We start from the raw sequence: 18,818 nt of genomic DNA, 5'->3' as shown, positions 1-18,818 counted from the left end.
AGTTTGCTTTTTCCAAGATGTGAATGGATTGGTAATTTCCCTTGACATAATACTAATGCATAAATGGTCTCTTTTTTTTCCAGCCAACCCAAAAGTGTTTTTAGGCAAAAGAATGACTTGAAAGTCAATTATTAAACCTCGGGCACCCTAAAAGTTTTTTTTGGTGTTTTGCGTTGTTGTTTTTTTTAAGAAATATGATTCTTTGCTTTTTATTATTTTCCTCCTTCCCTTCTTTGATGCTACCTTGGTAGCTGCCGTGTTTTAAATATTGACAAGATGAGATAGTTTTCTGTTTATATCAGCAGTCGTCTGTCTGTGAGATATGGACGAATCAGAACGCTGGATTTCCTTTCTCAGCCATCCATCAGGTTCATAATGTAAGGTTACAAATGGTTATTTTTCTCTTCCTGAACTTGAGCTGTGTCGTGTGTTGCAAAGTGTCGTCAGTAGCTATAGGGACCATGTCCTGGCAATGCAGAAAATTTGTGATGTCTAACAACTCCTGAAATTTCTTTTGTCTCTTATACTTCATTCACTGTGCCTTGTGACTAGTTAACGTGCAAACATTGTCCTAAAATAAGAAACATACTTGGTTTTGAAGTCTACAGTTAAAATCTGTCCCATGTGAGTTTGGCTTTCATCCCAGGTGTCTGCGTTAACTTGCTTTTACAGGAAAAAGGAAAAGGGTAAATTGATATATATATATACCCATGTATATATCAGTGTTATTCTTCCCCATTTTGTATTTCCCATGTCCATGGGCTATTCAGTCCTTTGTGCCTAACAATTCTTAAAGGTTCATGCACTTTACTTGTGAGAAATATTTGAGTATGATTTGCATGATATTATATATAAGTTTTATGTAAATATGGGAGGAGTATAGCCAGGAGAGGCACCATTACAGCTACAAAGTGGTTCTCAGCCTTTTTCTTTTTTTCCACTTGACAGTACTGAACTGATCTTTGGAATGTGTGTGAAATCATGACCTGTTTTACTCTGAGCTGCTTAATATTCAAATATTCACAGTTCACTTTTGCATACTTTTTAAAAATTCATTTTTGTTTGGAAAGGAAACATTTTAATGTCTGGGTTTTTTTTCCATTTTGTATTTTAAAATCCAATTCTATTTTCACACTCCGTTAAATTTCTCTTATTGGATAGCCTGCTGTCTAAGAGGTTGAGGCATTTGGTTGAGAATCACTAAGCAGAGCTCTTGGGGTGGCATGCAAAGGGCCTCTTTTGAGGTGCCATGTCAGGCACACCCCTCCTCCTGTGCATGGGAATTTCTGGCACTTGGGGACCACAGTGTCTATACATTGCCTGGTACTGATGCTCCAGTGACCCAGCAGTTCCTCCTGAACACGTAAATTCTAACCAGTGCTTTTTCGTGTTCAGAAGTGGCCATCTCTGCTCTTTATCATCAAAAGGAACGAATTCAAGATAACCAGCTGCATTTGACCAAACCAGCATTCTTTATTCTTGAAGATGTTTTAAAAGAGCTGCAGCAGCATCTTGCTTTCACGTGTGTGTGAATGTTTGTAGGAGACCTTTCCTTACATTCACATCCAGATACATGTGTACGTATTTATAAATATAGAGCTATATGTAGCCTTCTTCAAAGCTGTAGAGATAATGGAAAGTAAATGTAATTACATATATCATACATGTTTGGGTAGCCCATCTCTGTCATTTGTCAGAATTATTGAAAGTGAAACCTGAAAATAACAGTTATCATTTAAAATCATTTTAGTTTTTCATTAAGTGTTCTCAGTAGAGAATAATGTTTGGTAATATTCAGATCTAAATTTACAAGCAGGTAGGTGGGAGCAGTTCCTAGTAGAAAAGATTTAAAAGCTTCTATTTAAAAAATCAATTAAATCCTAATTTTAAAAATTCTTTAAAGAATAATACAAGGCCTGGAAAACACCATATCTTCCTGTTCATGTTAGGAAACTAAGTCATAATCATAGCTTTTAATTATCTACTGACGTCCTTACAAAACTGTTTTCTCAGGAAGTAAGTAAGAATATAGATGATGTTTCCCCTTTGTATTCTCAGAACATATAGAATATGTGATATCTTCAGTTTCCATTTTTGGGGGTAGAGAGCTATATGATACGATGTTTTAGAATTATATGTCTGGTGCACATGAACTAAAACCTTGCAGTTTTACCACTCTTTGAAATAATGAAAAGATTAAAAGCTACATTTTGGAATCCGCCATCCAATAAAAAGCTCTGAAATTTTGCAAATTTTTTTCTGTGTTATAACTAAATTCAGTTAGCAGTTTTATACTTTCAGCTGGTGGTATGAGACATTTAATGTAATTACATTATATTGGGTACGGCCCAATTATAATCCTTCAAACTCAGCAGGCTATGAATTTCTAGTTGGCAGTTGGCAAATACCTGTTAAGCAGAATCAATTCTCCGTTTAAAACTTTAATCTCAAATTATGTTTTTCTTTCATATTGGAAGGTTAATTTTTATTTGAGTTTGAAGGGGTAGTTAATAATGTACATTTTCCTCTGTTTAACTGATATATATTAAAGGAAATAAATACATACGTATATGCCAAGTAAACAAGCTTTTAATCCATGGCCAAATTCTTGGACTGTTAAGAGCATTCAATACGTGAACCTAAAGAAAAGATTTTTCTCTAAGTATTTTAAGCTTTAAAGAAATATCCTGAAGATACTTAGTAAGAGGGCCTTGGATCATTTTAATTTCTCTTCTGCAACTTCTTAAGCCTTTTAAAAAGCACTGCCAGTCACTAATAATTTACAGTGTGACAGGCTTTTACCCCAGGCTTTTTCGATTTTATTTTGTTATTCTAACTAAATAGTATTGCTTCATTGTAACTCATGTTTAGATCTACTTTTCAGTAAAGATAAGACTTGATTATAAACCATTATTTCAGGCAAAAGACTTTTTAAGTCTGTTTGATTTTTATTTAATATTTAACAAGCATTTTTAACTGGGAAAGTATTAATGTTTTAAACTTACCTGAAGAAATACAGATATTATCTAGATACGAGTGTACTATTTAACAAGAGCTAATACTGGGCTTCAAAACCGAAATAATTTTATATGCGAGGCAAAACCCCTTCTTGGCTTTTTGGTCTCTACAGCTGCTCCATATTAGCACTGCTCTACCTCTTTCCTCCATAGCTCATTCCTGCTGTAATTCAGCCTCCAAAAGCATGGAGACCTAAGGCACCCTTGTTCTCCAAGCACTTTTGTTTTTACTGTCCGTCAACCAGGTGAAGCTGAATGCCACCCCAAGGATCAAGGCCACATCTGCCCTTTACAATAGAGTAATGAGGAGTCCATCCATTCCCACTGAATTAATTCCAAAGAGAAAAATCAACACGTACAAGCAGAGTCTTCTAAATATTCTTAGATCTAAGGTTAAAAAAAATCAGTTGATGAATTTCCAGGAAGAAAGGAAAATTATTTCCTTATAAATTCAATTTTAAGAACACTTTTCCCTCTGTTTGAAAACGAATTTCTGGAAATAGCACTAAGTATGACAAAATTCAGTTTCTATTTCCAGAAAGGTAGATTCAGTCCCTGTAGGGAATTTTTAAAATATTTGGACTGGAGCAAAGTTTTCTGGGCCTCAAAGAAAATGAAGTAAGGATTCTGTTTCTCTTCCCTATAATTATCTCCCCCCATTGCACGTAGGGAAAGTGTGTCAGATCACTCTGGATTCAAAGCAGTGGTTTGTGATTTCTGGACAAAGTGGAGTCATAGGAGAGCAGATGATGGCGCTGCCTAAACAGATTAAATGGAAGCACCACTGATTTCTTCAAGTGGTTATCATAAGAGATGGAAATGATCTCCAGACTGAGGTGCTGTATGCTGGGGCTTGTAATTCCCAAAATGGCTGCTGCGACTTCTGTGGATGATGTAAATATTTGCATCGGCATTCTGCTTTCAGTATATGTGGAACTCACATTGAAATTCAATTATAAAAGTGCCTGAGTTAATTCAGCAGTTAGAGAATGAGTTTGCATATGATTTGCATGCTTAATGTACGAACACCTCAAATGTCCCCATAACCCCAGCTTCACCCACCCATCCCCACCCCTACCCCACAACCCTTGCCCCACAACCCATGGTACCCCCAGCTCCTGCCATGTCTGTTCAGGCTTTTCTGAAAACTGCCCATTGAGCTTGGCCAAGGTGAACCTCAGCTAAATGATGACAGGGCTAACGTGAAGATTGGATGCTTGCTTTGGGTTGTCACATCAGCGGACACTGGATCGAAGGATCTTTTGAGGTCAACCAGCTCCTTTTGTATCATTCCACAAAGCTGTGTGCCAACTTCTGTTGTTCCGTTAACAGTGTTACCTGTGACTTAAATGTACGACACCTGTTTGCTATGTTGTTGTTGCTTTATCGAGGGAGGGGGGAGAACAGGGGAAAAGGTTAATGGGGGGAGATTAGAGGATGATTTGCTAGATGTGAGGAGAGCTTTTAGTTAAGAACTCACAGCTGCATGTTTCCAGAGTTTTACCTTATTTAAAGGTTATTACACTCAGCTTCAAAATAATATGGAAATTCGCATATTCTGCATTTTTAATTTTATACTAGTTTTTTTAAGACCAAATCACAACCAGTTGAAATAAAGACTGGAGAGATAATAAAGATCCAAACATTTGAGAGAGAAGGAAAAGAAAAGATCAAAATAGGAAGTCAGAGGAAAACTTACTCCTAATTAATTAATTGCAATCAGTTATTGCTTTCACGAAATAACAGTTTGTATAAACATGAAGAAAAAACTCAAGAATGAGTCAGGGATGGGTCATAAAACATAGGATTTCTGTTTAAAAATGCCAAAGTAAGTATTCCAGGTAAAGCCTTAACAATATCAACAGACGGGAGATGGGAGAACGGAGCCCTGTGAGAGTAAATCAGCAACTAGAACAGAACTAACACACAGAGTAGCTCAGGGCAGAGCGTAAGAGACGAGCAGAGGGGTTCTGACTGGTCACACACTCTGGTGAGAAGCCAAGGAGATACTACGAGGCTCACTTTGCTCTTCCCGTGGTTGGGAGTCACCCATCTTAAGGAGAAAAGCTACAGGCTCTCTGCTTCATGAAAAGGCTTGTGCATTCCTCTGCCTCTATGACAAGGCCTTTGCATTCCTAAGGGGCTCTAGAATTCTTTTGTTTTTTAAAGCCAGTTAGAAATTTCCAGACGGCAAAGCCTACGCCTAACCCTTTCCAGTAATGACAGCCACCTCATATTCCTCCTAATGTAAGTCCAAACTGCACAGGGAAAAAGTGGAACGGTAGTCGTCTTCCCCAAAACACACATCCTATTTAAACTACTCCTGGAGACTTGGGGCTCTTAACCTTTTGAACTTTCTAGAGCATTTCAAAGAATTTAATGAAGGTTATGGACTTTTTTCCCCCAAAACATACACCTACATCCAAAATTTGGCATTCTTATCCCAGACTTCTTGAAAGTCCTCCTTAAGAAATCCTAGTGCCAACCCGTTTGCCAGTACTTCTGTGGAACTTTGTCTCTAGCCAAGGTTTTATTTGGTTTTGGAGCTCATGAGACCTCTTTATACTCTTCCAGCTCCTGAGAAAGGTAATTTCTCATAATTCTGTAAGACCAACCAAATCCAAGTTAGAGGGAGAGTGGCTTTGGAAATCTGCCTGTTGTCTAGATTGAGTTATGTCCAACAAAGAACCAAATCTTGAACAATCAGAATCTTTACGAGGGAAAGGAGAAATCTCCCAACACAGACCTTTGACTTTATAGATGCTCATACTAAACCATTACAGTAATAAAACATATCAAGGTTAACCTCATGGAAAATGATAATTAAAATGATAGAATGTCCTTCTGTCTTAGGTCTGTCTTTGTGGACATTTATGTACTATATGATATACCAGCATATGGGAATGTGCTTGTATTTGTGATTAGGATCCTCAAGTACATGCATGTGCATGTATGACCAAACCTGGTATTTAAATATTTATTTTTCATTCATGCTTTAGGTTTTCTGAGGGAGCTGGCTGAGTATATCCAAGACAACCACAGTAGTATTGTATTGATACAAATGAATTCAGAGGAGGGAAACTAGGTATCATCCATTAGTATATTTTTCTTCTAAAATTCTGTTTAGTGTCACACCTACTGTATCTTTTCTCCAGAGGTATAAAATTATTCAGAGTACATGGTACATGTCCTAACTGGGAACTGAAACCGATGGAACTGTGTATTCTGAATGCAAAAGCAGTTCAAACTAAAAATTTCAGTCAAGTTTAAAAACAGAAAAGTCTTTCAAAGATTGTATGTTCTTTTCTGTTGGAACAGAAAATTAGTAAATCATTTATGAATATAGTCATGTTTTATTTTAAAATTACTTACCTTAGGGTGTCATTCGAAAAATAGAATAGGTCAACTTCTTTCATACCTCAAAAATTAACTCAGCTTTGGGAAATATGATGCTAAGACATATAAAACCATAACAAACATATAATATACATTTGACATTTACAGCACACAGGTATAAGATGAACTCAGGCCAGCTATAGGGAATGAACTTGGCCTACTGCTCATGTTACCTCTAGAATAAATGTGATTTTCAGACAGGAGACTGGGGAGAACCTTCCATTACCTTGCGACCTCCAAACGAAGCCACAGCCTCAACTCCAGTGCAGTACTGGCAACACCACCCGGAAAAGCTCATCTTCCAGTCGTGTGATTACAAAGCTTTTGTAAGTTACCCAGAATTCAGTACTTGGGTACCAGCAGGGATAGAGGGTACATTTCTAACCTGTTTACTTTTATATTCAAGGTATCCCCAAATGTCCATCACTGAAATTCCTAAAATGTTTTCCCCTTCTCTTTTTTCTTAAAGTAGCCTTCTCACCACAGAGAAAGTCCAAATAAATAGAGCTTTATAACCCTTTTAATCTTGTAAGCTCAAGGTCTGTTTTATCTCCTTATATAGTTGTATATTTTAAATTAAATGTGATAAACTGCTATCTTAAAATGGAAATGAGTATAAATACAGCACATATAGACATTTCCACTTACAAATCTCAAAACGTTGGGTCTACTGCTCTATATAAATACCAGATTCTTTTCATTGTCATCATTTGGATTATATTACAGTACTGGGCTTTTTTTTTTTTTTTTTTTTGAAATAGGAGAGAGAATCAGGCTTAGCTGAGAATTGTGAATGATATGAACAGGTAGATGTTCAAAAGATACCATTGGTTTGGGGGCAGGTGGTTGTCATGACTACAGCAGGGAAAGTGGCTGAACCCAGGACAGAGCATTGCAACTGTCTCTCTTTAAAATAAATGTTTCAATTAGGACAAAGTTTCCTGATACCTTAAAAGATAAGGATTTCACCACGATCATTTTCCTTAATTTGATGAAGATGTGGATGTTCTGATTATCTCACAGTAGTTTAGGCTTTTTTTTCATTTTGTGCTCTCTGCACCCCTTTAACTGCTTATATCTTGAAGCAATGGACTCATTTCAATAGTGATCTTCCCAGAACTGGGGGATTGAAATGCCTCCCTCCTCCAAGGCTCAAATGCCAAATCCCTGAGCCTTTCTTGGAAGGCTTTGACCAAACCCTCTGCTATTGTGCCCTTGCACAACCTCTTCAAGTCAGAGACCTCCCGGGTCGGTAGGACTGATTCCCAACCCAGTTTTTGCAGAGTGCCAGGGTCTCCTCAGTCATGTCAGGAAAATAATTATTTTAATGCACTCTTTTAAAAAAGACATATAGAGCTCTTTCTGTTTTTTGAAGGGAATTAGAGAAAAATGATAAATGGGAAGAGCCCCGTTGAAGCTTCAAAAGGTTGAAGGGGAGTCAACTGATAGAAAGACAAAATAGACATTTTGCTAAAAGCTATTTGCGCCCCCAGCCAGAATTTGAAGCATGCGTGACGATTTGTACCAAGGCAGTATTGGAGCCGATCACCTAACGGCAAAGTGGTTGGTCATTCCTGGGAGGAGACATTCAGCCCCATTCAGCCCCTCCAGTGTCAGTTTGCACCAAAGACTCAGCTCTCTGGGCTGTGGAACAACTGTGAATGACATTCCCCCTCCCCGCACGCTCCCAGCCTGTTCTCAAGTGGATCAACCACAGGGCACACAGCTGTGAATGAAAAAGGTCCAAAACTGCATCTCTGCCTCAGAACAGCCTAACGTTAATTACCTATGCAGCCAACTAAGTCTAAATGGGGTGCATGTTGCTTAGCTTCTCAGCTGTCTCATACAGCCCTGTAATTACATAGATAGTGATGTGATTTATTTTTGCAGACATAGCTGCCTCAAAAAACAAGGGAAAACATTTTTAGATGCCCCCGTTTTGCAGTTAAATATGATCTGAAAGATGGCGTCTTTAGAAACTGCTACAGTTTTATTATAAAGAGCAATTTACAGCTTTCAGAACTGTGCTTAATTCTGCTGCATTCTCTCTATACGTGCATTTATTTGTTAGAATTAGTTACCGTTAGTTTTTAAAAGTTATGCAGCAGCCTACAGCCAGGAATCCTGGCCAGTAGTACTTCTACAGTCTGCTTTTAAATTGCTACTCATATTTATATTCTGTTTTTCATAAATCGTTAAATTTTTTTTGTATTTCAGTATTTAGGTTCTATGCTGATAAAAGAGCTCAGGGGGACAGAATCAACCCAAGATGCTTGTGCAAAAATGCGGGTAAGTTTGCCAAACCATTTTATTTCTAGTCACTGAAATACTAAATACTGGCTGTGGATACAGATTGCCACTTTTCAGATTACTATTTTCTTCATCTGTTGGTCTGCTGAATCACATTGGTGTTATATAAAAAGGTGTTTGGGTTTTTTTCATGTTTTTATATTTGAGCTTATGTCACTGTAGTTTGAGCTGATGTCTATTTAATTCAGTTACTCTTATTTTTAAAGAGTTAAAGTAATTTTATATACATTGATCATTCTCCAGATTAGGAGAAAAATGACCTTTAGTTTACTACAAGAAAATGTTTTAAGCACCCACTTGACAGTCTGAGAATATTTATTGAAAAGACTGCCAACGAACTAAAAATTAACAAATGGAGAATATTGAGAGCACATTATAAAAAGCTCATTTTCCTTATGAGCCGTCTTAATTATTCATTTTTTAATGTAAGAAAAACATTCAACTCTGAGCTGAATCATATAAGGACACAATGTTGACAGAAACGGCAATTCCAAATGTCTGTGATTGGTGGCTGCTGGGTTCTGAGGAGTCTGTATTAGCCAAACTGATTCTCACTCACACTGCAGATCCATGTGACCTTTTTCTTTCATGTGTCCCTATTCTTCTTCCTCCATAGCACATGTGTAGAGGATATGGTGATATCTGACTGATGATACAAATTAAGAATATCAGACTTAGTCCATATAGCAACTAATCAGGGTCAAATTTAAGATCATTAGCAAGTGAACCCTAACTTTTGTCATTTATTTTATATGAGCACCTTTTGATGGGAAATACTTAAAAGCATATAATTTAACAGTTACAAAGGTAAACATGTAATGTCCATTGCTCATGAAAAGCTCAGTACATGTGAATCTTCATGAATTTGACACCTCAGTAATGTAAGCGTCATTTTAATATTTTGATCATTTCAGTAGCAGAAAAACTGAAACAGTTATCCTTCTATTTGATGTAGTTATACTTAAATTGTCAGGACCAGTGAATCTTTATCCCAGGTACTATTTAGATGAAAAACACTGTGACACGTGCAGCAACTCAAGTTCTAGTTCTGTTGCTGCTTACTTGCCTTAGGAGTCAGTTTTTAGTCATAATAATAATAACTGGTAGCATTTACTGAGTAGTTACAGTGTGCCAGTCTTCTGTGCTGAATACTTTTGAGTGTTCAGCTCATCCAGTCTTTACTACAAAGCTATAAAGATTAGTACAATTGTTGATCCCATTTTGCAGATGGAGAAACTGAGGTTTAGAGAGCTTAAGTAACTTTCTCAAGGTCCAGCAGTGAATAACTTGCCAATCTGAGACTGGGTCTGTCTGACTCCAGATCCCAAGCTTTTAACTACTACATTCATCTGCTTCTTCTGGGCCTCATTTTCTTAGAAAGTAAGGACATTGGACTGGATGCCCATTAGGGTTCTTCCTGGTTTTATAATTCTGGGAATCTTGTATACTAAATATCTATCTGATCTAAATTATGTCACCAGTGAAGAATAAGAAATGGGAAAGGTTTTCAATCATCAAGCCTCATCATAATTTTAGAGCTATTTATGAAGATGTCTAAGAAATTAACTTGGCATCTCTGATTTAATACATCTGAGTCCAGCCACTTCGATGTGGTAATGAGCACAAATAGCGCATAGAGCACACAGCACCATTTAAAATACACCAAATCTGTGATTTGAATTTCGGTCAATTTCTTAAAATTAAGTGGATCTGAAATTTCATTTGGATAGCAATAGCAAAACCATTTTAATAGTCTCGGTGGAGAATAATTTAGTTAAATACTTGTCTGTTGCTTAAAATGAAAAGGCCATCTATTTAGAAGCCAGTCTTCTGTTCTTTGGGGTGTTTATCCAGTTTGCTGCCCTTGGTGTTATTTTGGGTAGTTTGCATGAAGATAAGAACTTTATCGCTTCTTAGGATATCATAAACCCTTATTTCCCATCTTGATTAAACAAACATCAGTCTTTGATACAGTAGCTGAAGTTGCACTCACTGGGTTCACCAGAGCCTTTCACAACCAGAAGCGCAGATTTGATCTGTTACGTGGAACTATTGAATTGTGAATTAGAGCTCTCACCAACTAAAAATGGTGTGGATCTCAACTTGCAGTTGATGTTCAGTTTGAACATCCAGTTGCTGTTTTCTCTCTTTTCAACATGGTTGCATTTCAGCCAAAAGTCCCAGTGTAATCCAGTCTCCCCAGGGGAAATACTTGAGGGCACAGATGATCTTAAAATTGATATACCGTAATGTCACTGTGCCAAAGTATGGTGCACTAAAACTTTACCTGGTTTCCTCTTTCAGTTCAATTGAAAAAAAAAAAAGTTTTCAATTCAACAGTATGAATTTTAGCTGAAATTAAAATTTCTTTCCCAGTAAGAAGTAAATCAGTGTAGTTCCTTATTCTGAGAACTATTTCCTTAAATGTGTTTTTGTTAACAAAGATGACTACAATTCGGCTCCTGCTGTCACTGAGTACGATTCAGTGGAGGAGGCCAACGTGTTAACAGTAATTCTAGGAGTAGCAGAAGCATCACCATAGAGGTGTCTTCATGTTGCCATCAGGCGTGGTCTCCTAAAATCAGTTTATTGGGATTAATAACAGTTAACAGTTGAGAACTGTGGGCCGGGCCCTGCACAAGTGAAATGTACATTAATTCATTTAATCATGAGGTAAGTATTGCTATTGTCCCCACTTTCCATATGGGGAGACAAAGGCCAAGGAAGGTTAAGTAACTTGCCCAAGGTCACCCAGCCAGTGAGTAGTGGAACCAGGATTTGAACCCAGGCAGTCTAACTCCACCACCCATACTCAAATCCCCAGGCTGTACCACCTCTCACATGTGCCAGTGGAACGTTTATTGTCCTGAATTTTAAAATAGCTGAAAAGGTGGATCATTTATGTTGATAAAGAAAGAACTTTAGAAACCCTCAAAGAGTGTGTAAGATTAGCACCAACTAAATTAAACCCTTTAGCTAACAAACATATGTAGTAATTTGGGCTACATTCCAATGTACTAACATAAATAAAAATTTCAGGAGTTTTTTTTGCATCCTTAGCAACTATAAATGTTTTTTTTCCATAACACTTACTTTAACACATTCAGTTTGCCCCAGCAGAAACCAAACACAGTTTTCCCTTCTCTGATAGTCATGATTGGTTATTTTCTGAGTTTACCTGTTTATTCATCTCTAAGGTCCCGTCCATTCTGAAATAAAGATAATTCTACACTACTCTCCTGGTGTTCTATTATACACCTATTATTTCAATTAAAAATACACCATAACTAACAGACATGTGTGAGATGATAGTAATTCATATCATTCTGCAATATGGAATCACTTCTCTCTTTGTTTGTTCAGGTTAACCAGTCTCTTTCCTCTTCAAACTGTCTTAAGATTTTTTAATTAATAGACTTAACTTTTAGAGAAGTTTTGGGTTCACAAGAAAATTGGGCATAAAGCACAGAAAGGTCCTTCCATCACCACCACCCTCACAGTTTCCCCTGTTACTAACATCTTGCATTAGTGCGGTATGTTTGTCACAGTTATGAACCAATATTGATATATTATTATTAACTAAAGTCCATGGTTTACATTAGCATTCGTTCTTTATGTCATACAGTGTTTTGGGTTCTGACAAGTGCATGATGTCATGTGTCCACCATTACGCTACCGTACAGAATAGTTTCACAGCCTAAAAATCCCTTGTGCTCCACCTACTCACCCCTTCTCTCTGCTGCTACCGTAACGCCTGACAACCCTGACCTTCTTGTTACATCCACAGTTTTGTCTTTTCCAGAATGTCATGTAGTTGGAATCATACAGTAGGTAGCCTTTTCAGACTGGCTTCTTTCACTTAGCAGAATGCATTTAAGGTTCCTCTGTGTCTCTGGTGGCTTGATAGCTCACTTCTTTTAATCACTGAGTAATATTCCCTTGTATGGATATACCACAGTTTGTTTATCCATTCACCTATTGAAGGCCATCCTGGTTGTTTCCAAGTTTTGGCATTTATGAATAGAGCTGCTGTAAACACTTTTATGCAGGTTTTCATTGTAAGATTCCCCCCATCCCCGGAAGAATTATCTTCTGAATTGTGTTTAGTGAAAAAGAATCAATAGAAACTTGCAAGAAACCCTGATCATTTTGTAAGTAAAATTGTAGTTTTTGCCTTATCTTTTAGAGTTTTGTTTTTTTTAAATTAAAGCCTACGAGACTATCCATGTCCTGATACTGAGGCATCCTTTTAGGAAGGATAATTTCTATGAATTACTTTGCACCTTAGTGGTACAACTGGGCTGCTTATTTCCTTTCCCATGATAGCTTTACAGACATGTCTATTTAAAATTAAAAATTTAAAACATATTAGTAATATGTCAGGAGTTGTGACAGATATCCGTTTAATCTGAACACATTCATTTCGTGCTGCCTTTATGTTCCTGGTTGGGTTTTCCAGCTAGATTTGGGCTCAGAGCCAGAGTCTTCCTTTCTAAAAGGGTTCCTGAGAGGAATCCTAGCTCTACGGTCCTGAACACGATCCTCCCCTAACATATTCCCCACAGAACATGGAACCTTCCCTCTGTCACACCTCACATAACACTGTGTGACGTCTGGTCACACCTGCCCTGTGCCCCTTAGAAGGCAGGAACCGTGTGTGCTGTGTCCCCAGGGTCTGCTGATAATAGCTACCTTACGAAGTAGCTGTGATGGTTCCATGAAGTAATGCCTGTGAAGGGTCTAGCTCAGTAAAATCTTAAAACACGTGACCTCTTCCTCCAAACATTGGAAAAACAAGTAAATTGATGGATAGATTTGCTTTGGATTATTTCATTTGTTTTTCCCCACCTCTGATGGGGTCCTTACCCTGATTTTCTATGTATACAGTATATATGAGAGTATTCAGAAACTTAGGGACCCTGCACTCTTCTTTCCAATTTTTAAAGGTCATTGCCAAAAGCAAGAAAAAAATGAAGGAACACTGTAGATACGATGTTATATGTAATTTTGCATTTCATATTTAGGGGAGTTAATTTGTTCCTAATTCTATTGGGAGTTGCTTCTTTTAACTAATGTGTCCACAGGACTGAACTTTACAAAGCAATAAATAGATTGCTTGGGCCTTTCAGTTCTCTTTGGCATGATTAGCTCCCACTTCAAGATTCTAAGAGGTACAGTGTTTGGTGAAGTGAGGGATTTGTTCTGGCAACAGGAGGTCCTACTATTCCATTTTGTCTCCCTAGACTTACTCATACCCCATCCCCTAACCCTGAGTTTTGCCCCAGGGAATATTTATCACTAATATATAGCACTCTCTCACTTCCCTCATTAAATGTACCATAAGGAAACATCTGCTACTGTAAGAGGTAGGCCATTCTATTCAATTTAATACTCTGAAATCTGACTTTCCCCTAATCCCATAGTCGACGGTTAGAAATGTTCACAGGTGTCACAGGTGTTTGCGTTCAAGGACATTTCCCTAAAAAAAAAAAAGAAAACAAAAAGAAATATCTGTTCTCAACTATAATAAGGTAGAAATCGGCCTTTCTGATGTAAGAAAGGAAATATTTTAAAATTATGTTTAAGTCAGGAATAAGCAAATCTTCCAGTGTACTTCGGTTTTGGAACCTCTATTTCCCAAAGGGCTTAGACAGTTTCACCATGGTTCAGACTTCTTGTTGAGTCTGTTCCCTTTAACTTTATATGCTTTTTAAACTTTTAATCTGGAAACAATTCTAAAGTTGAATTTTAATATAGATTTCCAAATAATCATCTGTGCCTTGATTGAAGTGTGAAGACCATCTTTTTTCTGTGTTTGCAAGGAAAGAAATTAATGGCAGAGAATGGATTGGAAAGATTGAAAAAAGGTAGAGTTTAGAATCAGGTGGAAATGTTAAATTAAGAGGCTCTTTCCTTAGGAGAGGCTCAAAGTGAAGTCATGTTTAGTCCTTCTGTCCTCATACAAATCCCTTCTCTGAGGAACTGTCATTTTCAGAAATAATTTCAGGGACTACTTCTTAGGAACCAGGCTGGGAAAAAAACCTAAAAACAACTGTTTTTTAAAAGTTTCTGTTGCCCAAGTTTCAGGAAGGAATCAAGTTTTATCTTTCACTCTCTCAAAAGTACTGCACGAGGCAGGTAAACACAGGTCTAAGCCCTTGAATGTGGTGTGTGTGTCTGTGTGTGTGTATTAAGATAGCAATACACACAACGAAACAGCTGCCCTTCTAACCCCTGTCACTGTGCTTTGCTCGTGTGTACTTTTTGCTTCGTGAGTATTGTATTTTCCTAGGAGTCTACCCAGTGGAACACCAAACGGTCCCAATCACCGTATCCCATATCATCTTCATACCCCAGTTCTCTTTACTTTTTATTTTTGTTTTTATTACTCTCGTTACTGGCTTTTCTCCCATGTAACACCCTCACTGCTCCACATCACTGAAAGATGTCATGCGCCTCTTCTGTCTTTAATTTCCACTTGTCTGAAGCCCTCTTTCTAAACATAGTGAGTCAGTTGTTTTTGGTTCAGATACATTGTTCTGCTGAACATTCCCTGTTGCAGCCACCGTTTCACTGCAGTCCGAGTATGTTCCGCAGAGGTTATTCAGTTACGCTGACAGATTTTGATTTTACTTCTGCCCTCCTTTGCCAGTGGGGTGCTGTGCTTTGAAAAGCTAAGTGAAAGCATTAATCCTCAGAATAACAGTAATAGCCCAAATCTATTGATGCTCACTACATGCTAGGCACGGAATTATGTCATCTCACAACAGCTCCACAAAGGAGATGCTATATTAACATACCCATTTTATAGATGAAGTAACTAAGACAAAGGGAGGTTAAAATACCTAGCCACATAGTTTGAAAAGGGTGGAGCTAAGACAGAAATCCAAACATACCCTCCTGTGCTCTTACTGTAGCGAGTAGAGGAGGCCCTGGAGGAAGGAGCTTATCATTGGGTCCCTTCATAAATTCAGGATGACACCACACACACACACACACACACACACACACACACACACACACACACGCTCTGAAGCTGTACTTAAATGTGATAGACTGAAAAAGTCCGTGTGTTTTTGCACATGTTTACAGTTGACTTTGCTAACTTAAAAATTCTTAAATTTTTTAAACTTTACATTTGCTTCTTACAAAAGCAATACACGTTCACTATTATTCAACTTTCAAATAGGGATATAGAAAAGAGAAATAAAAACAACTGTAGTTTTACCACCCAGAAGTGGTAAACACCCCTCTGTTAACACCTCGTTTGTACATAATCCTCCAGACTGATTAGTTACGCACTTACAGGCATCACCTTTTGACAAAAAATGGAAATATTCTGAGCCTGTTTATAATCTATTTTTAAATACAATATACTTTGAAACATTTTTATTCCAATAACTGTTCGTCCCCAATATTATTTGCGCTGGTTGAACAATATTCCAATCCATAACTGAACCAAACTTATTTAACCAGTTCCCCTTTTTGGTCATTAGGTCATTTTCAATTTTTTCCAGTTATAACCAATACTTTGGGTAACATCCCTATACCTCAGTCTTTTGCAGCTGGTCTGATTATGTCTTTAGAATAAGCCACTAAATGTAGAATGACTGGGTCAAAGAGTATACACATCTTGAAACTCTGGGTAAGTATTGCCAAACTGCCTTACAAAAACATTGTTCCAATTTTTACTCCCAGAAGCAGTCCAAGAAGACGCGTTGATGTTTGCTTGTCACACCTCTCAGGGGCATAACTTAATATCTTGGATGTGTTCCTAGTTGAGGGTGAACTGGGGAACTTTTACGAGAAAACATACATCTCCAGCATGACCTCTGGGCTTATCAGCTCTATCTGGTCAACATCTATTCTAGACATAACTCTAGAATCTGTCTTCAGGACCCAAACTCTTTATTTTATGTGCAGAATGTTTTATACTTTCACAGTCCCCGAGGAACCAAGGGTGAATTAAATACTAGTTAATTGCTCTGAAGACCAAGAGCTGCAGCTAACTGCTAACTAAGGATTTTTGGAAATCACTTGTCAAGTGGAGCATAGTGTGTTTTGATAAATTAATGTCTCTGTGAATTAATGTTAAGATGCAGTACAACTGAGTCTATATGTATAGCAGCAGAGAACAGTTCTGACAGTGACTTTCAATCAAATTGATCAACTGCATCTTTAGAGCAGAAGTTCTCAAAGTGTGGTCCCCAGACTGGCAGCATCAGCAGCATCTGGGAACTTGCTAGAAATGCAAAATCTTAGGCCCTACCACAGACTTACTGTCTCGGTCTGTTTGGGCTGCTGGAACAAAAATACTGTATACTGGGAGAAATTTATTTCTCATAGTTCTGGAGGCTGGGAAGTCCAAGATCAAGGCACTGGCAGACTTGGTATCTGGCGAGGGCACTTTTCCTGGGTCATAGATGGCCGTCTTTTCACCATGCCCTCCTGGCAGAGGGGGCAAGTGAGCTCTTTCAGGCCTCTTTTATAAACACATAATCCCACTCATGAAGCCTCCACCCTCATGACCTAAGCACCCCGCAAAGGCCCCACCTCCTAATACCATCACACTGGGCGTTAGGGTTCAACAAATGAACTTCGGGGGGATGCAAACATTCGGTCTGTAGCGCTTACTGCATCAGAAACTCTAGGGGTGGCACCCAACAGTCTGTTATTTACCAAGCACTCCATGTTATTTGAATGCTCTGGAAAGTTTGAGAACCACCGCCTTGGTCCACTGGGCATTCCAGTAAGGCTGCTGTGTAGATAGGCTATCCTGGTAGAACAGTCTGCCACAGTGCCTGGATGCCAGCCAGGGCCAGAGGAATAGAGAGAGAGAGGGCATTGCTTTGTGCTGTGCAGACCTGGCCAGGGTGTGTGAGTTACTCCACAGTACAATAGCCGAGTCTTATGCCGGAGGAGGAGTTTGAGTGGCTGCTGCTTGTCCACTGTCTCTTCTTGTCACGTGGCCTTACTTAGGCTCTGTACTCGCCCAGCCTTTGGGTCAGAGTCCTTGTGACCAGAAAAGCCCTTGAGAGGTCATTTACCCTCATTTTCCAGCTAAATGAGACTTACCCCTAAGTCATTAGGGATAGATGAGGGAAACTCTTACTAAAGACCAGATGGAGAAGCTTCCCAGCTGTCCCTAATAATCATTCTGTCCTCTCAAGAAGTCTTTCCTTCTCATCTCACTGCTTGCAGTTTGAGCCAATTTTCTGTTGCCAAAACGAAGTCCTAACCCTTCCCTCCTCGAAGCTGAACTTCACAAGATCTGTGACGCGTTTGCCACGCCATAGGAGTCTCTTGCTGCATCTCTAGTCACATCCGTGGTTCTCCTCCAAGGTCTTCAAAGGCCTCCATGCCTGGCTCTGAGTACCTCGGCTCTCTGAAAAGTCTCCTGAGTTCTCCGTGTGTCGAGAGGCTGGGACAGTGATCCTTCTTTATAAAACTGGCTTCTTCCTCGTTGCTGTACATGAATTCATTTGCTCATTCCTTTAACAATCATGGATTTCAGCAGCTTTTAGATCAAACCCTATGAAATTGCTGATATTGAGCCATTTTTGACCCTTAAAAAAAAAATGACAACTTCATAGGGTTCACCTGAGACCATGTGCTAGTCATTATAAGAGAGACAAATCGAGAAAGGCGTGGGCCATCCTCAGGTGCCTGAGGGGAGCAGACAGCCCCACCCCAGAGCAGCAGACGCCAAGGGACGGCAGAGGCTCACAGAGCAGGCTGGGGGAGCAAAATGAAAGCCGTCCCGTCGGCTGGGAGGCCAGAAAGTGACTTTGAAACTGAGCTTTCCCCAGAAAGTGACCTTGAAACTGAGCTCCAAAGGGTAAGAGTTCATGTTAAATGGCTGATTTGCGGTCTGTTTTTTCTCTGTTAATAATCCCCGCAGCGTAGCTGGTTTTGCTGCATACAAAATCACTACAATATTGCTTGTTTGGTGTATTTTTTTAATCATTTGAAAGTCACTTGAGGCTACCAAACATAATTGTTTGATCCTATTTTAATTTACTTGCTGAAACTGAATATAATAATTAAGTGTTGAAACTAAGGAAAATATTATATGGCAAAATTAATAGTTATGGG

At 38.5% G+C, this 18,818-nt stretch overlaps 1 protein-coding gene across 28 annotated transcripts in view; it reads left to right on the top strand.

Moving 5' to 3' along the window:
• ANKS1B (ankyrin repeat and sterile alpha motif domain containing 1B) overlaps positions 1-18,818 on the top strand; it is a 1,179,755-nt gene that overhangs the window by 1,102,567 nt on the left and 58,370 nt on the right. For 13 of the 28 annotated variants that reach the window (XM_027107282.1, XM_027107272.1, XM_027107271.1 and 10 more), the window contains 2 exons: positions 6,611-6,739; positions 8,631-8,702. In XM_027107282.1, the coding sequence (XP_026963083.1) occupies positions 6,611-6,739; positions 8,631-8,702 (201 nt within the window). Of the gene's footprint in view, positions 1-302; positions 378-6,610; positions 6,740-8,630; positions 8,703-18,818 lie in introns of all 28 variants that reach the window. The other 15 variants (XM_027107269.1, XM_027107278.1, XM_027107289.1 and 12 more) reach the window with 2 other exon arrangements.

The sequence above is a fragment of the Aethalodelphis obliquidens genome, unplaced genomic scaffold (assembly GCF_003676395.1).
Source record: "Aethalodelphis obliquidens isolate GAN/ISIS:26980383/991018 unplaced genomic scaffold, ASM367639v1 scaffold8, whole genome shotgun sequence".
NCBI lineage: Eukaryota > Metazoa > Chordata > Mammalia > Artiodactyla > Delphinidae > Aethalodelphis > Aethalodelphis obliquidens.
Note: the sequence above shows the minus strand (reverse complement) of the source record. Positions and strands in the feature narration are given on the sequence as shown.